At 33.0% G+C, this 21,348-nt stretch overlaps 1 protein-coding gene across 1 annotated transcript in view; it reads right to left on the bottom strand.

Annotated features, from left to right (window-relative positions):
• Positions 1-21,348, bottom strand: part of LOC100366945 (adhesion G protein-coupled receptor A3-like) — an 84,060-nt gene that overhangs the window by 10,570 nt on the left and 52,142 nt on the right. The window contains exons 3-9 of the mRNA XM_006825896.3: positions 18,111-18,182; positions 12,196-12,267; positions 10,115-10,186; positions 7,319-7,482; positions 6,178-6,546; positions 5,820-6,022; positions 5,354-5,497 (exon numbers count right to left, since the gene is read on the bottom strand). Coding sequence (XP_006825959.2) covers positions 5,354-5,497; positions 5,820-6,022; positions 6,178-6,546; positions 7,319-7,482; positions 10,115-10,186; positions 12,196-12,267; positions 18,111-18,182 — 1,096 coding nt within the window. The remainder of the gene's footprint in view (positions 1-5,353; positions 5,498-5,819; positions 6,023-6,177; positions 6,547-7,318; positions 7,483-10,114; positions 10,187-12,195; positions 12,268-18,110; positions 18,183-21,348) is intronic.

The following is a 21,348-nucleotide window of genomic DNA, read 5'->3' as shown; positions in this document are numbered from 1 at the left end:
CATTTAATTGGCTGAATTCACGATTGTAACCAGGGAGACAAGACTTGACTTTCCCATCTCTTCAGTGAAACTAGACATTTTTAAAATTTTACCCAAAAAAATCTACACGAAAATGTAAATATAAAATATTTCCATCATAGTAAGAGGAATTAGAGATACAGTAATATGACAGAGCTTTACATTATATTCTCCATTAGCTGAGAGGCAATATATAATGTATATCACGGGATACGGTAACTAGATGACTCTGATAGAATGAAATGAATCCTTTACCATTGAACAACGAACAACTCCAGGCATCCATAGTGATATGAATTTTTGATGCTCAACAAGACAAAACTGAGACACAAAGACAAACAAAAATTGGTATGATTATCATATTTGAGATAAAATTTCCTTTGTGATATATTCTGGGGTCACATATATTATTTTAGTTAGAATATTATTCCTGCTTAATCAAAAAATATGTCTACAAAGATATTGCGGAGACTTTAGTTGTGAATTTTCTAACTGAGCAGCAGAGTTTACAACAACTACATATTAGTATATAACATATAATGTGATGTAGTTTCATAGTTTTTCACTGCATACTGGTGACATTTAAAATGTGAGCAGCTTACAGAGGAAATTTCAAACTCTCAGTTAACAGTCTTGAATTTCTTATTTATTTTTAAATTCATTATTTAAAAGTCAGTATTTGTGGTGGTGGAAATAATGATTCATTTTTTAAGTGGATTTATATCAGTTACTATTCAATTGTGGTTATAAGTTTCCAATCCAATCCAGAACAAAATAAAACTGACAATTTGTATTACTGAGTGGAAATAAACTAACATTATATTATATATGAATATTATATTAGGATACTTGACTGGACTGTAATCAGAAAATTGATCCTTTTTGATCAAAACTAACACAGCCAGTGGAGAATTCTGCAGAAAATAACATTAATTTTGCACTTAAGATGACAAGCAGGATTTCCAATATATATGAAAAACAAGTAATTTTTCATTAATAAAAAAAATGAGAAAAATCAATGAAGCGTGGATAATCTTAGAAATAATACTCCATAACAATAGAAGATTAAGAGTAATTGTTAAACTTGCAAATGGGTCTTAAATAATTGAATTCAGCTAAATTAATACTAGCTTCCAGCAAGCTCAGTAATATTGTAATACACTAAATCACTGTTCAGTGGTTATTCAAATTTACCAAATTTCTACTGTAAATTACAACAAAAGATATTTCTTATTGTTGCACATGATGACATTTTTCTGACAAATAACCATATGACAATGTATCAAATATATGCATACTACTGTGTATGGTGTTTAGTACAGCACTGTGATTGGTTTGTGGGCTGTTCGACCTTTGACCTTGTGGTATTAAATACTGATATTGTCGTAACTTCATGATGAATTTTTTTACGGTAATGATAATTATGGAAGGTATGGGTTTGTACTGAATGCTAACAAAATTTGCAACATATAGTCACAAAGTTTACAATGAAATGTTAATAGTAAGGAAATATATAAGATGAAATTTCTCAAATTTTCAATAGTATCCAACAGAAATGAATTCAATAAATATCCTTGCTATAAGTTACTGTAAGACATGTTGAAATAGATACATGCCATTTTAGAGAATCATCAATTAACAGAATCTTAATTTAGTTAAAGTGCCAACAATTTTATTGTACTTTATTTTAAATCCTGAGATCACGAAATTACAGATTAGCTACATCAGCTTAAAAAATAGATGCTGGCTAAAAAGACATGTTTTACAGTATTTACTAAATATTCATATTTATACTTTTTGAATATATATTAAACTTTGTATTTTGTAACTTCTCACATAAAAAATTAGAAATCTAAATAGTTTCTACAGTTGGTGAAGTTGTGAGATGATTTATTGCTTTGAGTAATATTTGTTATAATTATGATTACGCAATAACATAAAAGCGTCAGATTACAAGTATGCCATATCAATTCTGGCCTCTGAATTATTTGTGTTAAAAGTTGCCACAGGATAGTAATTTATGCTGAGAGAAGTGCTTTCAGGCAGTAAAAATAACAGAGCTTATACACAAAAAGACTAAAATAAAAGAAGATTAAAATAAAAGTAGCACATATGCTATATAGTGATAAAGATAAACTAACGTCTGCCACCGAACATCGATCACATCATATCATTTGTCAGTATGAGAAACAGTTTTTAGTTTTAAGTTAAAATAAAAATGAATATAATAGAGTGAATAAACGATAAATATTTTGGGTAATTGTTAAAGTATAAAGCAAATATTATCTTGCCATCTTCTACATACACATTTTTCAAGTGAAATGTAATTTTCAACATAAAATGTTTTCAAGTTCGATAGTGAAAAATTAATATTTCTCTCATTAGGTTATGTCTTTGTTGGACGACCATTTTGAATTTATTGACAAAAAAAATAATCAGTTTCAGCTTAAAAAATTATTACTGAGTGTTGAATTTTCCTTGCAATAATTTTGAAAAAAATTGAACTTGTAAAAGGACAAGATTACCAGTAATATTGAATTGAGTGGATGGTTCCGTCTTTAAACAAAATTAAAACCAGATTAGAGTACAATAGTAATCACTGTCTCTGTACTAGTATCAGTTGCCATGGAAACTGGAAGAAAAGTGGTGTTAAATTTATTGTGTCTTCCTGCTAGAATTGCCCTCAAACGAGTCTATTGTAACAAAGGATTATTATAACCAGTATTATTTTCTATCAAGAATCTTACCATGTATTTGAAAATACTCATAACATTGCGTGTCAAAATCAGAGGATGAAGGGAGTTTTGGAATAATGAATATTTTAGTAGTGAATTTAAGTGAAGTTCAACTGTGGGGCTTCCTAGCGGGTGCTGTTTCATATGAGTCTATTTTGAAAAAGCCCAAGTTTTGATTACCGGTAATGATTATACAAATTACGTAATTAATATGCACAGATTTTTACCCTAAACTAATCATGTCTGTACAAAGTTTCACTGAAATTTGATCACTGATTCTTCAGATATCTGTGGGACAGACAGACAGACAGACAGACAGACAGACAGACAGACAGACAGACAGACAGACAGACAGACAATTGTTAAAATCAAATCTAGTTGTTAAAATAATTCAGTCGAGTATTGTACCTGTATCATTATGACAGTTTGCTGTCACTCTAAATGTGACATCCAACCCTGCCATAAGTTCTATATCTACATCACCCATTGTCAATTTCCATATACATTTTTATAATGACACAGGATTAGAAAATGTATGAGCATTCATGGTCTAGATTAAAGGGGTCATACTTCGGGGGTCAGAGTTTCTGTACATATCAAAGTGACAGGACAGGTCCAGGGTCAGACATTTCAAAAGTCATTCTGCCCTGGGCTGCTAAAAATACTTCACATTGAATACCTTTTTCATAAACATATTTGAAAAGGTCACTAATAGGTTACAAATGTATATTTTTGTAATGTCACATTAGAACGATTGAAAAAGTGATTGAAACAGTACGTCACAACGGTTTCCCACACACACGGTTTCTTCACTACCGGTACATCAATTTTCTTTACTTCAGCTGCTGCCTTTTGGAAATAAAGGTCAAATGTAGTGTAGTCAGAATGGGGTTAGATTTAAAACTCTAGTTGAGAAACTAAACCCTATTCTAAATATGCAATATTCTTTTAAGACCATGCCTTGATATTAGGTACTTTTACAGTAATTTCCCCTAGCTTATCTTAGGCATATGTAAAAATAGCACCTAATATTTTTAGAGTTTCAAAATTGTAACTAGTTTATTTTTCAACTACTGCCTTGTTGTGATTAATTACATACAGTAGTTTATTTCTAAATGAAAACACAATCATAAAACATTCATTCCTCATATCATGAATGCCCATGATTTTTAGTGATTTAATATACTTGTATATCTTTAGTTACAATGTGATATAATTCTAGCAATCTGATTGGTTTATGGACAGTTTGACATTTGACTATCTTCATATCATGTGATATTATTCTAGCAATATGATTGGTTTATGGACAGTTCGACATTTGACTATCTTCATATCATGTGATATTATTCTAGCATTATGATTGGTTCATGGAAAGTTTGACATTTGACTATCTTCATACCATGTGATATTTTTCTAGTAACATGATTGGTTCATTGACAGTCTTACATTATCACTATTATCAGGTGACTATCCCCTGAACAAAAAGTTTCAATCTGACAATATTTAGTAACAAATTATATTTATAACAAGTCATTGAAAATGACACAGTCCCCGTTAAATTTTTGAAAATTCTCTTTGTGCTCGTCATTTTAAAGCGGAGGGGTTGTCGCAAGCATGTCCTTGAAACTTGAGTTCCAAGTGGCGTATACAACACATTGTTTATTTACATCAAAACACGTGTTACGTGTAGTAGTAATATGGCCAAAAATAAAAACAGCCGTTATTCGGCCATCTTTGATCAGATTATGAAACACACTGATATGTATGATGTATGTGCCAAATACAAATGAAAATGGTACATAAATTGTGGAAATATAGTAGTAAGGCCAAAAAGTCAGATGCCTGTCAATTGGCCATCTTTGACCAGATTTTGAAACAAATTGTCATGGACATGCATCCTAACATGTATAAAGTACATATATGTGCCAAATTTAAATGAAAACTGACAGAGCACGTCCAAGATACCACATAAAAAAAAACAAGATGCCTGCCAGTCGACCATCTTTGATCCAATTGTGAAATAAATCATCATGAACATGTATCCTGACATGTATAATCTATGTACCAAGCTTGAATGACAACTGACAAAGCATGTCCAAAATACAACATTTTCAAAAAACAAGATGGCTGCCAGTGGGCCATTCTGAATCAAATCGCTAAACCACTGCATGTGCATATGTCCCACATAAAGTACTGGGCACATGCAAAGAATGAATGCAATCGGTCTAAGGGATTCTGAGATATGACTCCGGACGGACGCACAGATGCACGGACGCAGACCGAATTATAAGTCCCCGTTTTCGAACTTCGTCCGAACAGGGACTAATAATGTACAATACATCCACGTTCATATATATGGATTTTTTCCCCTTGTTTATAAGGATATCTCTGTAAAGATATGGGGAACTCTGTTTGTGGTTCAACAAGTAGCCAAACATCATGCCAGCTTTGAAGGTAAGTGAGACAAGTGCTGTATTTAATCTCTTTTTGTCACATCAAGCTTTTTATAAGTTTAATAAAACATACATTTCTCCATATTTAAATGAAACCATGCAAGATTAAAGAAAGTTCTCACAAACAAATACAGACATGAAGCTCACCTCTTGATCAATGAATTTACTGAACTTTTCCATTGTTCTTGCTATGAACACCACATCCATATCATTGCTAAAGGTATGTGCATCTGATGTCTGTGTTTCGAGTTCCTTAGCCAGTCTCAAAGCATTTGTACTGTTAATATTGCTCTGTGGATGAAAAATTCAAATTAATACTCAATACATGTACCTAGGCAATATTTTAGAATTACATACAGGTCATGTTGAAGTACCAATAGGCTAACCTCATCACCACCAGACTCTCTCAACCAAATTTGTCTGCACTTTTTTCTTATATTCTGCATTGTTTCTGGAAATGAACCATAATTTTGGAAACAATTTAAGTCAATTTTTAGTTTTTACTCAAAAAATGTGGCTATTTTTCTTCTGAAGGAAAGAGCAGACTATAAATGGGACTCATTTGTGATGAAAAAAAGGAACTGGTGGTGAGAAGATTGAGGGTTTAGCTTACCAAGGATAAATCTTCTAACCATTTGGTATCAGTACTAAAATACTGACAATCAGATGTGTTTGGTACTTCCCAGTTACCATTTATGTTACACTGTCTGCTGGCTGAAGGTTTACCAGGTACACCTGTATATCCACTACCAGCACCTCTCGGACAAAGACGATATGATTTTATACCAGCAACTGTCAATGGCCATGATATAGTGCCTGAAAGTGAAATAACAATTATCAACAAATTTCTATTTAGCATTTCCGATGATAATAAATAAATGACAGAGAAAAGAAACAATAATCTCATAATCATGATTAATGATAAAGTGCGCCCTCTATGTTATAAAATGTGCCCTCTATAGATCAATTACCTTTATTATCTGAGGTGTTCTCCTTTGGACAAAACTCAGCACTATCTTTTAAAACGATTATACTGACAGCGCGCGAGTCGTTTCCTCTTGACGTCCACACACGGCATTCCCATAAACCACCATTACTCATCACTAAGTTATGTACTATCAACTTGCTTGTTATTATGGACCTATCACGAGATATGTGTTCCTCTACTCCAATTCCTGCAGATGCGTTTTGTTTGACTTCTTTCAAGTCTTTAAACCATGACATTCTCGTAGACTCATCGAGGTAAGTTGCCATGCACGTCATTGGCAATGTGTCACCAAGAAACACAACTTGATTGTTAAGAGGTGACAAGTCAAACACGGGCAGCTCCAAAGGATAGTCTGAAAATTTGAAATACGAGTATTTTTATTATAAATGTCCTAAAGAATTAATATTTTATATTAAAGTTAAAATGTAGAAGGTTTGTACATGCTTCCTAATATCGTGTGCAAACATCATATTATGGAGAGCATTTGTCATGTTTGCAACATGATGAACGCACATCAGAACATGATGGTGGCATCCAATAACAAGATAGTTGTGTACAACAACATCATGAATGTATACCGTAACATGACAAGATATTAGATTTAAAAGAGTTATTGTTTTCTATGAGTATGAGTTGGAATTTGGAATGGATCACGTGTTCAGAAACAGCCATTGTTTGAGGTGTGTTATTCTTGTATACAATATTCTGCGTGGATACCTTGAAGTAAATTGCGTAGAAGTTAATGCCAAGACAAGCATGTGCCCACCAACAAATATTAATAGTAAAATCCATAAATCGATGTTTGGGTTGCTTGTCAGATAGATTTAATGTATGGTGAGCTAGTTCAAGATGGATTCTGAATTATTGCTTTTAAAAGCTCTGTTTCCTTCAGTGTGTACTGTAACTTTTTTTTTGCTGACTGAATGAAAGCAATTTGGTTCATTTCCAAACTAATCTATAAGAGTGTGTGATATAAGATGATAATAACATCATATTAAAGCACTGAATGAAACACATATTGTAGTTTTTGACTCAAACAGCAGATAAATAAAATATCTGAAAGAGATCAATTTTCAATTTTTTAATTTTTCTGTTTGTAACTCAAATATTTCTTATTCACTTACCGCAATGAAGATCTCTTTTACGAAGTTCCCTTAATTTTTCCCCTTTTAAAGCTCTTGGATAGACACAGGTGGTTGTATCGGCTATATTGCGTTTGTTATTTTTAGTCCACTTAGGAATCCAGGCCATCAAACAATCACAGACAAGATAATCAGACTTGAAGTCACTGATGACAGAAATGAAACAAGAAGTTGAAAGAATGAGAATATTGAAAATAGCATTTTAAATTCACCTTAAATTCAACATAAAATTTTATTGACCACCATTTATTGAGATGATCTTGTGTGACCGTATTTGCTGTATTAAAAATGCAAATAAGTAGTAGAGAAAAAAGGGTTAAAATTAATATACACTCTGCTGTATACATTGTAGATTGACAGTTTAAAAAAGCATTTTTTTACCAAAAATATTCACTGAAATTAGAGAAAGGTATCGTCACAAAATGAACAAATCTGACTAAGGTCCACTCAAGGTGTCTACATATAAAATATCAAAGCAATTGGGCTTTTTCGTCTTTTTTAAGAAGATGTCAAAAATGCAAAGTTGGAAGATGACGGACAATTAGTAATATGAACAGCTCAGCTCTGTCAAGTCCACAGCGCAGCTAATAAAGAGAGCGATCATGAAGTTATTGTCATATGGAGAACACCCAAGGTACATATCAAATTACAAAACAATTGGGCTTGTAGTTTTTGAGAAGAAGTAAAACACACTAGATGTCAGCCACCTATAATGAACAGATGCTTTGTTATCTTCAAGCAGTTAATCAGACAGACCTGCACAGCACATGGGGTGTCAGTTGTAGAGTTTTGATACATTTTATAAATGTCAAGGAGATGGCAGAAGCACCTACAACGGCAAGATGTCAACAAGCACTTGTACGAAATGACATTATAGCATTTCCAAGTTCAGTGTGAACCCCTGGGACCTTGGACCATTAATAAAATCATGCACAGGGAAATTCAATTCTTCTCTCAACATTATTAACAGATAAAATGTCATCATCCTCGTCTCCGGGGAAACAAACTCTCACTTGACTTCAGGATGAACTGTTTATGGGTCTGTACAATTTTTGCATCAGGTGAGTTTCTTATTCAGAATGACAATGTTAAACAAACTGATAACGAGCACATTTAAAAAGAATTATCCATATTAACAATTACATGTATATTTGAGTAAATGAGGACATCATCCTGTCATCCGTTCAGTACAGTCAACATTTTGTATTTCAATGATTTCTTTGAGGCTGATTGGATGCACCTTAGACTATACAAGCTTGAGATATGAGACAACCCCAAGACATTAATGTACATGTACATAGAGAATGATGATATTAATTGACACAGACAGTATAATGGTTCAAACAATTCAAAGCTGAGTTTAATTTAATAATCCTTCATTTACAGTCATGTATGCTCTACAGCATACAGGAATTTGAGAGACAATCTAACTATGATACACGGTCTATGTTTTCTAATGGTATCACAATACAAGTGGTTTTCTCTCAACGATACTTGTTTTATCACTGAACATTAAGTTCAAGTTCAACATTAACACAAAGCGAAAATTTACGACTATCACCATGTATATCCATGAGACTGCAAATCTTAAAACTGGTTTTATCACATTAACGACTCGTGTTTTACTGGAAATTTTATAACCATGTTATAAGTTTAAATGTTGAACATTTATGAAGAGACCATCTCTAAATCACAAATTATAAATGATTCATCGCATACATCATGCACATCAAAGGCGACCATTTGATCAATTTTATTATTGTACATCCATGATAAAGCGATACAAGAACGTTTATTTGTGTCCTAATTGCCAATTTTTATTACACATACAGTCTAGCAGCATTAAAGGTTCAAGTATAAGTCACCTTTAATGTAAAATTTTATTGACCAACTTTTATTGAAATGATCTTGCATGGTGCATATACCGTATTTGCTCTATTTCATGTAGAATTGCATATAAATAAAAAAATGCATGTGTTGTATACTAAATATTTTAACAATAGGAACACACCTGTAATATACAAGCAACACTAATAAAGTAAATATGATAAATGTTTTTCCTCTTTCATATTAGACGTGATGAAATTGACAATCTAATATCTACTATACAATTCTAATTCAAACTTTTATACAAGAAAGCACTTTGAGGTCAAGTTCAGAGCATTAAAGTTCTTTAGGCTCTTACTGACCTATCTGACCTTCAGAAATGAAATGCTCGGTCTGACCCAAAAATAAAATATCATAGTAACCAGGCTAACCATTTTAAAGAAGTATAAAATACCCTTTTTTACCGAAAATGGCAAAAATATTCATCAAAATTGGAGATGTGAAGATATCTTAAACAAATGAACAAATCGTGCCATTTTCAAGAAGATGTCGAAAATGTAAAAGTTAACTCTGAGGGATAATCAGTAATATGAACAGCTCCGGTGTTAATAAAGAGAGTAATAATGAAATATAATGTCATGAAATGAACAACCAGAGGTCATCCAAAACAATTGGGCCTGTAGTCAAACATACTAGTTGATAGACAAACAACAATATTATACATAGTTCCAGTACCAGTATTGAAGTTCACCCAGTTGTCATGGTAACAGTAATTATCACTCGAATTGCAATTAGTTGTAGACATGCATTTGTTGTCATCTTGTAAATGTCATAAGGCTGTTTGTTTGCAGAGTGATGTTTTAAGGATTAGGAAAAAAAAAAACAATCTACACACTACAACTCAATTATCTAATTGCTGCTACATATCAACAAATAAGTAACATGACTCACACAATGTCTAAGTTCCTCAGGGAATTGAACGTGCCTTGAGGAATAGTAGCTATCTGGTTGTCGGAAAGATTTCTGAAAATAAGGAAAAACATGACAGTTATTATTATTCTGACAAGAAATCTTACACACGTGATACATTAATGTAGGATGCAAATGACACATTTAGGAAGAGACCACTAGACATGGTAACGTAGAAGTATGTTGTGGTTGACATGAAACAGCTTGTTTTATCGCTTCATGTTGTGCAATCTTTCTTGGAACGATGATCACCACAATTTGTATGTCATTCACAAGATACAATTCCCACACAATTTAAATACTGTATTTGTTCTATTGGAAGCGCATCTCCACACAAGCCAAAATAATCACTGATTGTATACTTGATAACAATGACACTTACTTTGACCATAGTTTCACACCATGTCATTTACATAAACTACTAATAGAACAAGTACTAATAGAGCAAAAACAATTTTAAAATAGAAAATAATTTTGTTTAATCACTATTGGAAGCTACATCCCTAATAGAAGTCACACAGATTCTTTTTGAATAATTGAAAACCAAAAATTCATCATTTCTCATATGTGTAGGTGCTCTAATAGAAGCCACATACCCTCCATTGCATTGTACCATTTTAATAGAAATCGCATTTTCTAATACAGATTTTACAGTAATTTCTATTTTGAAAATTCACCTAGTGCTTTGCATTGGTGACGTATACGATATATAGAGAAAGTTGCCTCAATGTGTCAGATAATAAATTAAGCATCACTTTATATTTGTCACATTCAGAATTAATAAATATAGCTGATCTCTATTGTAAAGTGATTGGCAAATGTCAATGGTTCAAGTACAAATAAATAGATGGAAGATGACCCCCCCCCCCCTTCCAGCTCCCTGGATACAATCAACCTATTCTGGGCAAATATAATTTTTAAACAGTTTTGTGGAATTGTCAAGTATTATTCACTACAAAAGGAATTTTTTTAAAAACTTTTTCCCACTACTCCAAATATGCAAACTAGCAAAGGAAAATCAAATAATATGTAAAACAGACACAGTGTGGTGCTTCAGTTGACAGTTCTGAGAACAAGTCTTTCAAGCAGCTGAGGTGAAAATTGGACTTTTCACATAGAGAAGTAACTGCACACATACATTGTATGCATGCTCCTATATCTACAGTTCGGAAAACAGCCTATAGCCATGTAAAACAGCTGATTAGAAACATAAATCATACTTCTACCTACACCTCCACAGTGGACCACTCAACTATTTCTTAATGACAATGACTCCAAAAGGAAAGATGAGAGAGAAGTCAAAAGATGAGCAAATAGGTGAGCATGTAATGCATCAAATTTGGAAACATTAGAGACTGGAATGACCTGTGAAGTGATTTCCTGTCAATTTACACTCTAATAGCAACACACCAGTTAGATGCCATTGGCACAATCCATTAAGTAATAGGGGTGAAAACATGGTGAAGTTGGATGCCATTGGCACAACCCATTCAATAACAGGGGTGACAACATAGCAGAGTTGGGTGCCATTGGCATAACCCATTCAGTAACAGGGGTGACAACATAGCAGAGTTGGGTGCCTTTGGAACAGCTCATTCAGCAACAGAGAAACAATATGGTTTATTTACCTGTACATTTGGCCTTTCAATGGTCATACTGGGTCAAAAGTATAAGACTAGCATTACAGCAGTCCTACAACAATTTGTCACCACAATACATTCCAACTGTCCCCCTCCCAAATAAAATGGTACATTCCAATAGAGTCATACAGGTGATCCAACTATCATATGCTTTTCACATTGTGTTGCATTTCAAAAAGAGGATCTGAATCTTGTGTTAAAAAATCTAAATGAACTGAAATTTCTGGTGAATCAGTTTAACTAGATATTTATTTCCATTCTCAATATATAACATGAAACACCTTTGCTGCAACCAGTGAGTTGCTATTTATACCGAGAATAAATTCCTAACATTTTTCAAAATATCTAGGTTATAAGGTTTAATAACTGATTACTCTATCAACAGGTCAGCATAGGCCCCATAAAAGGATTATCACTACTTACAATCTTTCAAGGCGATCAAGTCCAGAAAACATGCTACTGTTGATACTACCAAGTCTATTACCAGATAAATCCCTACAGGTGAAAGCACATAAAATGTGGTTATTATCCAAAACAATGTAGTAAATATATATAATGTGGCATTTTGAAACAAATTTATTAGTACTGACCATCTGGTACATTATTTCTATCGCAGGGTACTTGACATATATGTGCAGAGAATCACGTACAGCGCATCAAAACATAATAAGCTGGATATTACGGATGACAACATACACGCTCATTTCACACATGTATCAACTTTCGCTTTATGTATCATCTTTATATCTCTCTATTATTACTGACCTTAGCAACAGTTGCCATGGTGAATTTGAAAATACATGTCTGTACTGTACTGTGTGTATTTTTTGAATGAATACAAATTTATATATTTATAAGATGTGTCATCTTGAATTTCAAAAAACAGATTGTAATAGCAAACGGGTACGGCGACATTGTTTCCTCTTTAAGTACATATGCCATATTTGCTTCAACAGAAGCACATATAAACTGTAAATTACATTTGTTGTATATTGAATCATTAAAATGTTACTTATTTTGACAAATACAGTATAATACTTTCTGTAAAGCATAAAATGCAGACAAAATGTGTATTTCACCAATCAAGACGATAATAAATCAGTTTTGGGGCCGAATTTACTAAATTGACATACTATATTTGCTGTATTTAAAAGAGTGCATCTTCAGTAGAGACACATGAAATGTTGGTGGAATTTTAAGCACACTAAATGTAAACTGAACCTAAGCATATATGTTTCTAACAGAATATGGTAAAGCTACTGTAAACTGATTTGCAAGAGACAAATTTACACGAGTCAGTGAATATCGCAAAATTTTGCAGCAGTGACAATTTCTCTGAAGTGTACAATGGTGTACAGGATAAAAGGACACACCAGTAATTTGCAGTAAAGAAGCTTAACAGTTTCATCAAGGGGGACAAGGGGGACAAACCCGTGTGTGACTATAGTCATGTTCAGGCTACGCCAAGTACGGGATAAGATTAAATCTAATCTCATATATTTGCATATCGGCTAGACCCAATAGCGTTCACGCATGTTAGAAAACAGTGGTTAGTACAGACTAAGGGCAATGTTGTTGGCCATTTGTTCGGATATACTGAGAATAATGCCATCAATATTTTCTAATAACAAGCAATAGTGATTCATCAAGAATGGCAAAATGCTCCTCAATAATGACACATCAATTGGAATTTACTAGCTTGCCTTTCTAAAAACTGGTTGCTATCGATATGTAAAACATTTGTTACATATGTTTGTTTGTTTTCTGTGACTTTTTTTCCTACATTCACTGAGTACTGACATTTACCAAAATTTGTCTTCACAAATGCCTTTAATAATCAAATCATGGAAATCACTAGCAGCAAAAATTAAATGGTTTACAATATTGAAGAAAGTGTTTACGGGTATGTCAAATGCCATTGTCATCTGGTCCAGTTTATGACCTGCCCCAGATTTGGATGGGTATCAAATAATTACGAAGCATGAGTAATTTCAAAATAAATTATGAACTTTTATACACTCATGGGAAATAAATGATAATGGTACTTTGACAGAATACCATAGAATACAAACAAACAAATGGATCAATTGCCAGAACTGATGATATTTTGTATACAATTTAAGTATCCTTAGTGACAGATACAGAGTAGATCTAGTTGACTGGCGCATGTTTCATTAACTGATAGGTATATTTTGACAAAAATACAGGACAAGAAGTATTTCTACTTGTAGTATCTTTCTTTCTATATTATTATTTTTTGAGATCCAACTTCCAGGGGAAATCAGCATATGAGGAATTTGACACAACGTATTAATATCACAGATACATGTAGAAGACTCGCATCAAAACAGTTGATCAAATGAAAATTGCCAAGTGCATTGGATTTAGACTTGATGTTAAAAGTTTTAAACTGACTTGTATGTTGCCTATATATTTACTATAGTCTGTTGTTACTATGTACAAATTTCTTCTCGTCCTGGGCTAAAAGACTACCTTTAATGTCAGGACCTGGCATTATTGTTGCTATGCCAACGTCCATAAAGATGACAATCTGATTAAAATAAGATCTATTGTTTGACATTTTTTCTCTCTTGCCTTATGTTTTTGTTTATTGTGAAATCTACAATAAATCTCGCAGTCTAGCTTGCACAATACATATTTATTTTAACCAGATTGACCAGCTGTGAGATTAGTTTCTGTACAAATAAAAGATGACTTCTGCTTTATAAATTGATGCTATTTGTATAAATTAGCATATATATATATATTAGCATATATTAAATCAAAAAACACTTGAGAGCAATAAAAGAGATCAACACTGAGAACAGATCTGTTTTTAACATTTAGCTTCATTCTTTCATATAGATGTATTGTCATTAAAAAAAAAACAGTTATCAAGTAATAATCTTACTGCCCTTGTTCCTAAAAAATAGATTTAATACAGTTTTTATGTTTCCATTGTGTTTTAAGTCTTTAAAGAAAATTAAAATGGCTATAAATTTTAGTTTATGGTTTCTATAGTATTTCATTTAGTGATGTTCGCCTCAGTAATTATGGAGAGCAATTAAATAAAACTAATATGAACAGTTAAATGATAATTAATGAGGTACATCCTTATCAATCAAATAAATAGGTGATTGACTGTTTGATGACTATTTCAAGTAACAACAAGGGGCTTTTCAAAAATGTAATCAATTGACCACGATGTGAACAAATACACTCGAAAATATACCAAGGTAGAAACAGTGAAATCTCAAAAACAACCAAATAATATAAACAAGTTCTATGACAGTCAGTCATATGTGTATGAGTTGCCAAATGTGAAAATAATCCGATGTATTTCTTGTGAAATTATTGATTCAGAAACGTGGAAACCTTGAGTTTATAGTACTGGTAATAATAAAATGTAAGAACTCATTGTCAATTTACAAATACTGACCATATCACATTCATTTTCGCTAAAAAGACTTTTTGGGTATTTGTACGGAATTTATATTCACTGATTTTTAACGAGCTGAATGTAAACTATAGAAAACAAGCCATGCATGGCATAGTCCCTGTTAGTTATCAAATTTAAGATATATAGTTTTGTTTAGAGTAATATAGTTTGAACATAAACTGTGTCAGAGATGCAGAAGCTGCTCTGGAACAGCATTAATTATAACAAAATGATTTTGAATCAGATCATCAAACCAATACATCTGTGTATCTATGACATGATGTATAATGAATATATAAAATTTGAACATAATCAGTCATGTATGGCTCTAGAACTGCATTTATTAAAACAAAATGGCCGCCAGTCAATCATTTTGAATCTTATCTGAAAAACAAAATGACATGCATCAAGGTCCCCTAATGTCCTGTGTATGTACCAAGTTTGAACAAAATCCATCTGTAAACAGCCAAGATTTGATTTGGAGATGCCAGAAATGCTTGATTTTGATGATTTTTCAGCACAAAAATGGCCATCATTCTGCCATCTTGAATCAAATCGTGAAACAAATTTATGTGCATATGTATAATATTATGTATGGGCAGGGATCTCGCCACGGCGGTGGTCGGCCCCGACCGGCACTCAAAATTAGCGACCACCATGGAAATGCTTCCGACCAGGACTATTGTTTGATTGTTATTATAATTATGTACCGACCGACACGCATCTTGTCAGTCGTGGATTATAATTTGTAAACAATAGATCTAGTCGCACGATACGTAGCGGCTAGTTAATTTTGTGAAATTAGCACCTCTTTGTTTGTAAGTAAATACTTTCTGTGATAAACACATTCTTTAGATTGAAAGCTATAATTCTTTCAAAATCAATTTCACCCCGATATAACATGGTCAAAGCGCCTGTGGGTCAAAGCGGAGTTCACGATCTGACAGTTTATGCTACTCAAGAAAAAAATCAACGTGTTTATTGCGTGATTTGGTAAAATACATTTGAACTGTTATCATCGCGATTCATGTAAATACTCTTCTTTCAAGACCTATTTTACCTTTTAAAAATTGCTAATCACCTCTTTAGATAACCATCATGCAGTTTTCAACTGAAATCGATGTCAACACATCGTGCTACGACATTGCTTTACTTCTGCAATGTAATTTTTCTGATCGCTACCATTCGGAAAACTTCGGATTCTATCGGCATTACCATGCGGCATTCTGATTGGTTAATGGAATTATTGACCCATCGGGTCAAAGGACACATGCCGATCAACTAATACGTCACAAACATCATGGCGGGCTGTGTTTTTTACCGAAGCGATCAAGTGATCAAAAATATCCACTCTTGATAAAACTAAGTCAAATTTCACTTTTATTTCTTATCAAAAAAAAACGAATTTTGCTTGGCATCATGAATGAGTAAGAGGAATTATTGGTATAATCGGTGTATAACATCACGAAGTAAGTTATGTCACGTCGTAACTTTGAAAGTTCGGAAGTTTTATTTGTTCGTTCATTACTGTGAATATATACGTTTTAGAAATTGATTGTACGAAAAATAAATTACAACAATACTCCAAATAATTACGTGGTCGATTTTTTGAAAGAGAAAGTATTTGGGGTAAATAAGATCATGAAAATATTCCTGGCTGAAACGTTTCAAATGTGTTTTATTTAACTTTTTACAATAGACATTGATATTGCAACAATAATTTATTTGTTTCTGTTTTTAGTCTGCAGCATTCGCATTTCGAATATATTTAATTTTTAAATTCAAACTCTTCTAAATTGTGAAACATAATGTCTTAATTCCAAAAATATTTGCGACTGCGACCGAACTCATTAATATTCATTGCTAATTAATATTCATATAGCTCATTAATATTCATGACCGACCGGCACTCACGTTGGGCTGGCGAGATCCCTGTATGTGTGAAGTTTGAATGTAATCGGTCCAGGCATGTCTAAGATATAGGTCCGGACGCACATACAGATGCACACAGATGTCAATCCATACTTGTAAACCCCAGTTTTCGGACGGGTACTAAAAAGGTTGGGTTTTATTTTCTCTGAAACATTCCTTCCACAAAAATAATTCCAAATGAAAATAAAGTATTTTACATTAGTTTTGATGCCTCTTCTAGATAGTATAAGCATCATTTTCAAATCAAACTCTACAAAGCTCTAGTGTGAATACAGAATATATGCAAGCATTGTTGTTTTATAAAAACATATCAAGGAAATGAAAATTCCCAACGGTCAGTAAAGTAGAAATGGCATTAGAGGTTAGGATTCTCAGTCAGCAAATGTTCAGCACCAATATTTTGCAAATTTGATCAAAATCTATTCTGAAGTTGTTTTTGAGATTTTGTTTATATACATGTAGGTTGAAATAAACAATATGTAAATAATATGCACTAGATGTCAAGGCTCCAAAACTAATCATGTCTGTGCTATGCTTTATCCGAAGGCACCTATGTTCCAAATTTAATCAAAATCTGCTCAGAAGTTTTTGAGATTTTATTTACACACACACACACACACACACAGACAGACAGATACACACAGACAGACACACCACACAGGATTAAGGATGAGTCGTGTGAACAGTGCCCTCTAGTGGTTGAAATGATTTATGTTGAAATAGGAAAATGAAAACAATCACTATGTAAACAGTCTGAATGATATTTTTTTGCATTAAACCACACAAAATATATTTTTTTAATTTTGTTTTTTTAAATGTTGATCAAAGTGAGTTCAAACATGAAACGTAACAAAGAAATTATCAAAAAATACATATTACATGTAAAAATATTGCTGCAAAACATTGGTAGGTCAAACATCATGGTGTTCAAAAGTTGACAGCATAAAATACAAAAATAATGACTCACAATTTCTTGAGTGAATTGAGTCCTTCAAATGCACCAGGCTGTATAATGCTGATACGGTTATAAGACAAGTCTCTGAAAACACAAAAGAAGAGATAGTCGTTTGTTAGTCATCGTCTTCTAGTATTACGATTCAAGCACCTGAAGACGGGAGAATTATGCATGACGCATGAGAATGATTCATTGAAGTCTTCGGGATACACTTGTATAGTCGTAATGAGACATTGATATACTGATGATCAAACAGAGCTAGCATGTTTATCCCCTAAATATTGTTTTTTTTTGACATTAATGTTTTATTATTTTCATTTTTAGGGATATTTCAGATCATATCAGAATTTACAGAAAAAATATGTGAAAGAATAATAAAAATAAGTGAAATTAACAAATAAATTCAATATAAATCATTTACATTTTAAGAAAAGTGTAACTGTGTATGCAATTTAGCGAAGGATAAAACATTGTGAGATCTGCTGGGAGTGCAATCATATCCTATGACACACATGTGGGAATATAATGCACATTATTTTACTTTTTAAGCAGTGGCAAGGTAACCCATCACCATCATAGGGTCAGTTTTCCTAGAACATATACATGTAATATACATGCATATATCAAGTTACCAATGCATCATCAAATTTTAATAAAAGAATAAAAATTCAGTTTAAAAAATTTTGAAAGCTGAGAGCAAACAAATCTGTTTGCGCACAAAATCTAAATTAAGAATTTTTTTTTTTATAATAATTGTTTGGAAGAAAAATTGATGTATATATATATTGAGTCATAATGGAATGATGTAATCATTACCCATCATGCATCACACGATAAATTACCCAAAATGCTCCAGTGCTAGCGCATGTATAGCATTATATTACAGCCCTCAAAATTCCTTGTTGAAGCCCCCACCCCCTTTTTCTCATAATACATGTGTGGATACACTAGCTAGCTCATTGTTGTATAGGGTTCAGAACAGCAAGAGTAACCATGACAATAAGCTAAGCAGAGATCGGCTCATTATGTACTTCACATCTACTTATTCATTAACACCAAAGTATTATGATCACCAGATACAGTATATATTATTGAGATTGCAAAATGCAAATAATGAAGCCTAACAAATATGAGAATACAGACAAACTACTTGGGTATTTCAGTTTTAATATTTATTTCTTAAAATTCAAGATGGCTGCCATGGAAACCAAACAACTTGGTCTAAAACATGATATTAATAATTACAATAGTTATATTATTATGCACTTAGTAATAGTGATAATTTATCATGGTGACTGACTTCAACTGTGGGAAAAATATATTTTCTTAAAGTAGAATCCTGAAAATTGTTGGTATTATGGGTATAGCCAAAATGAACTGATTCAAACAGAGCTACTTTGATGATGATGACAGGAGAGAATACAGACAAAGAAGACATAGTAATGATGATATTTGAATGTCATCATTCTGCCATCAGTTATGAGATTGGATCTATCAATACAGTCCATGTCATCCATGACAGCTGCTTAGGGAGCAAGGCGTCAATATTGTCTTTACTTCCAGACACATACATTGTAAGAGTAAAACAAATCAATGTGTTCACTCTGGAAGGAATCACACATTGATAGCTATTTAAATACCACATCATTCTGCCACAGCCATAATCAACCTCATATTAAACCGCAATATTGATGAACGTTGTTTATTGAAAATTTTACGGCACTCAAAAACAACCTCAAGTGTTTTATATATTGTCAGGAAAAGAATCTCTGATGTGTGTTAGATCAATAAATTGTTCACTAGCGAAATAAAACACACACACCTTCTTTCATTGGTGGTTTAATTTATGGATCACTTAACCTCCTACATGTTGTATTGCAAAAAAAAAGTTGTTATATACTCCTTTCCTTTTTTTCCTCTTTCAACAATACCTATACTCTATACTGAGTAACTGAACATAATGTTTGTTTTCCAGTGAAGGAATCTACTGAAGGAATTTTGAAGACACAATGGGGAACCAGATCTAGTCTACAACTGTACAGAGGAATCCAGAGTGATGTCATACGACGATTGATGTATATGACCATATTTGTAGCTGTCAAGGAATACATCCAGACATATAAATGTACATCTTCTAAACATAATTTAAATTACTGTAATGTTTATGCAACCTTACTGCTGGCTGCTCTACATACATAAAGTCATGTATTTGTGTACAATCCCTCTATCATGCAAGACATGGTTTATTGTCAGAGGGTACATCCATTATATGTTTGTGTACAGTCCTTCTATCATGCAATGCAATGAACATTGTTAGTGTGTAAGTCGTTGTGAAAGTACGTGTTCGGTCCCTCTATCATGCAAGGCATAGTTTATTGTCAGAGGGTACGTCCATGTATATGTTTGTGTACGGCCCCTCTATTATGCAATGCAATGTGAACATTGTTAGTGCTTACGCCCATGTGAAAGTATGTGTTCGGTTCCTCTATTATGCAATGCACAGTTCATTGTCAGAGGGTACGTCCATGTATATGTTTGTGGTCGACCCCTCTATTATGCAATGCAATGAACATTGTTAGTGGATACGCCCATATAAAAGTTTGTGTTTCCTCTATTGCATGGTTCACTGTCGGTATGTTTATAAGTTCATTACAGTCCCTATATCATAAACCAAGTTTTGTGGGAGATATATTTTCACAAATTTTGAGAGTCTGGAAAATCCCAATGAGTGACTTTTGTGAAATGTCTCAAGAATATATACTTTTCAATCATCAAATCATGACAATTTAACAACTGGCATCTGCAGTATTAAAGTGCCTGTGCAATGCCCACCCCCACGTTTCCCATTTTAGATCTGTGTCCCACTGAAATGGGCAGTTATTGATTTTTTTGCGGAAAATGATTACTCGTATCCAAGTAAATTTGGGATATTTCTCGTGTTGTAGCCACGCCCACCTATCCTGAAATGGTCAACTGTTTCCGGATTTCCGACTCTCGCCGGAAGTGCGCCACCAAATGCCAAAATGTGAGAGGAAGTCATACCCCTGAGCCGTAATAACACTGGTCGGCGTTTTTTTTTCTTTTTTTTTTGTATATTTTCTTTCTTTTTTTGAGAGAGAGTTTTTAGATGTTGTGTTGTGGGCAGTTGCAGTGAAATGTATAGTCATAGTGTAAGTATTCACACGTTTCTAATCGATCCGAAGGTGCGACATCAGTGGACGAAAGCCACTTAACCTCAGATTCCAATTTT

The sequence above is a fragment of the Saccoglossus kowalevskii genome, chromosome 10, assembly GCF_978046115.1.
Source record: "Saccoglossus kowalevskii chromosome 10, keSacKowa6.1, whole genome shotgun sequence".
In the NCBI taxonomy this organism is placed as follows: Eukaryota; Metazoa; Hemichordata; class Enteropneusta; family Harrimaniidae; genus Saccoglossus; species Saccoglossus kowalevskii.
Note: the sequence above shows the minus strand (reverse complement) of the source record. Positions and strands in the feature narration are given on the sequence as shown.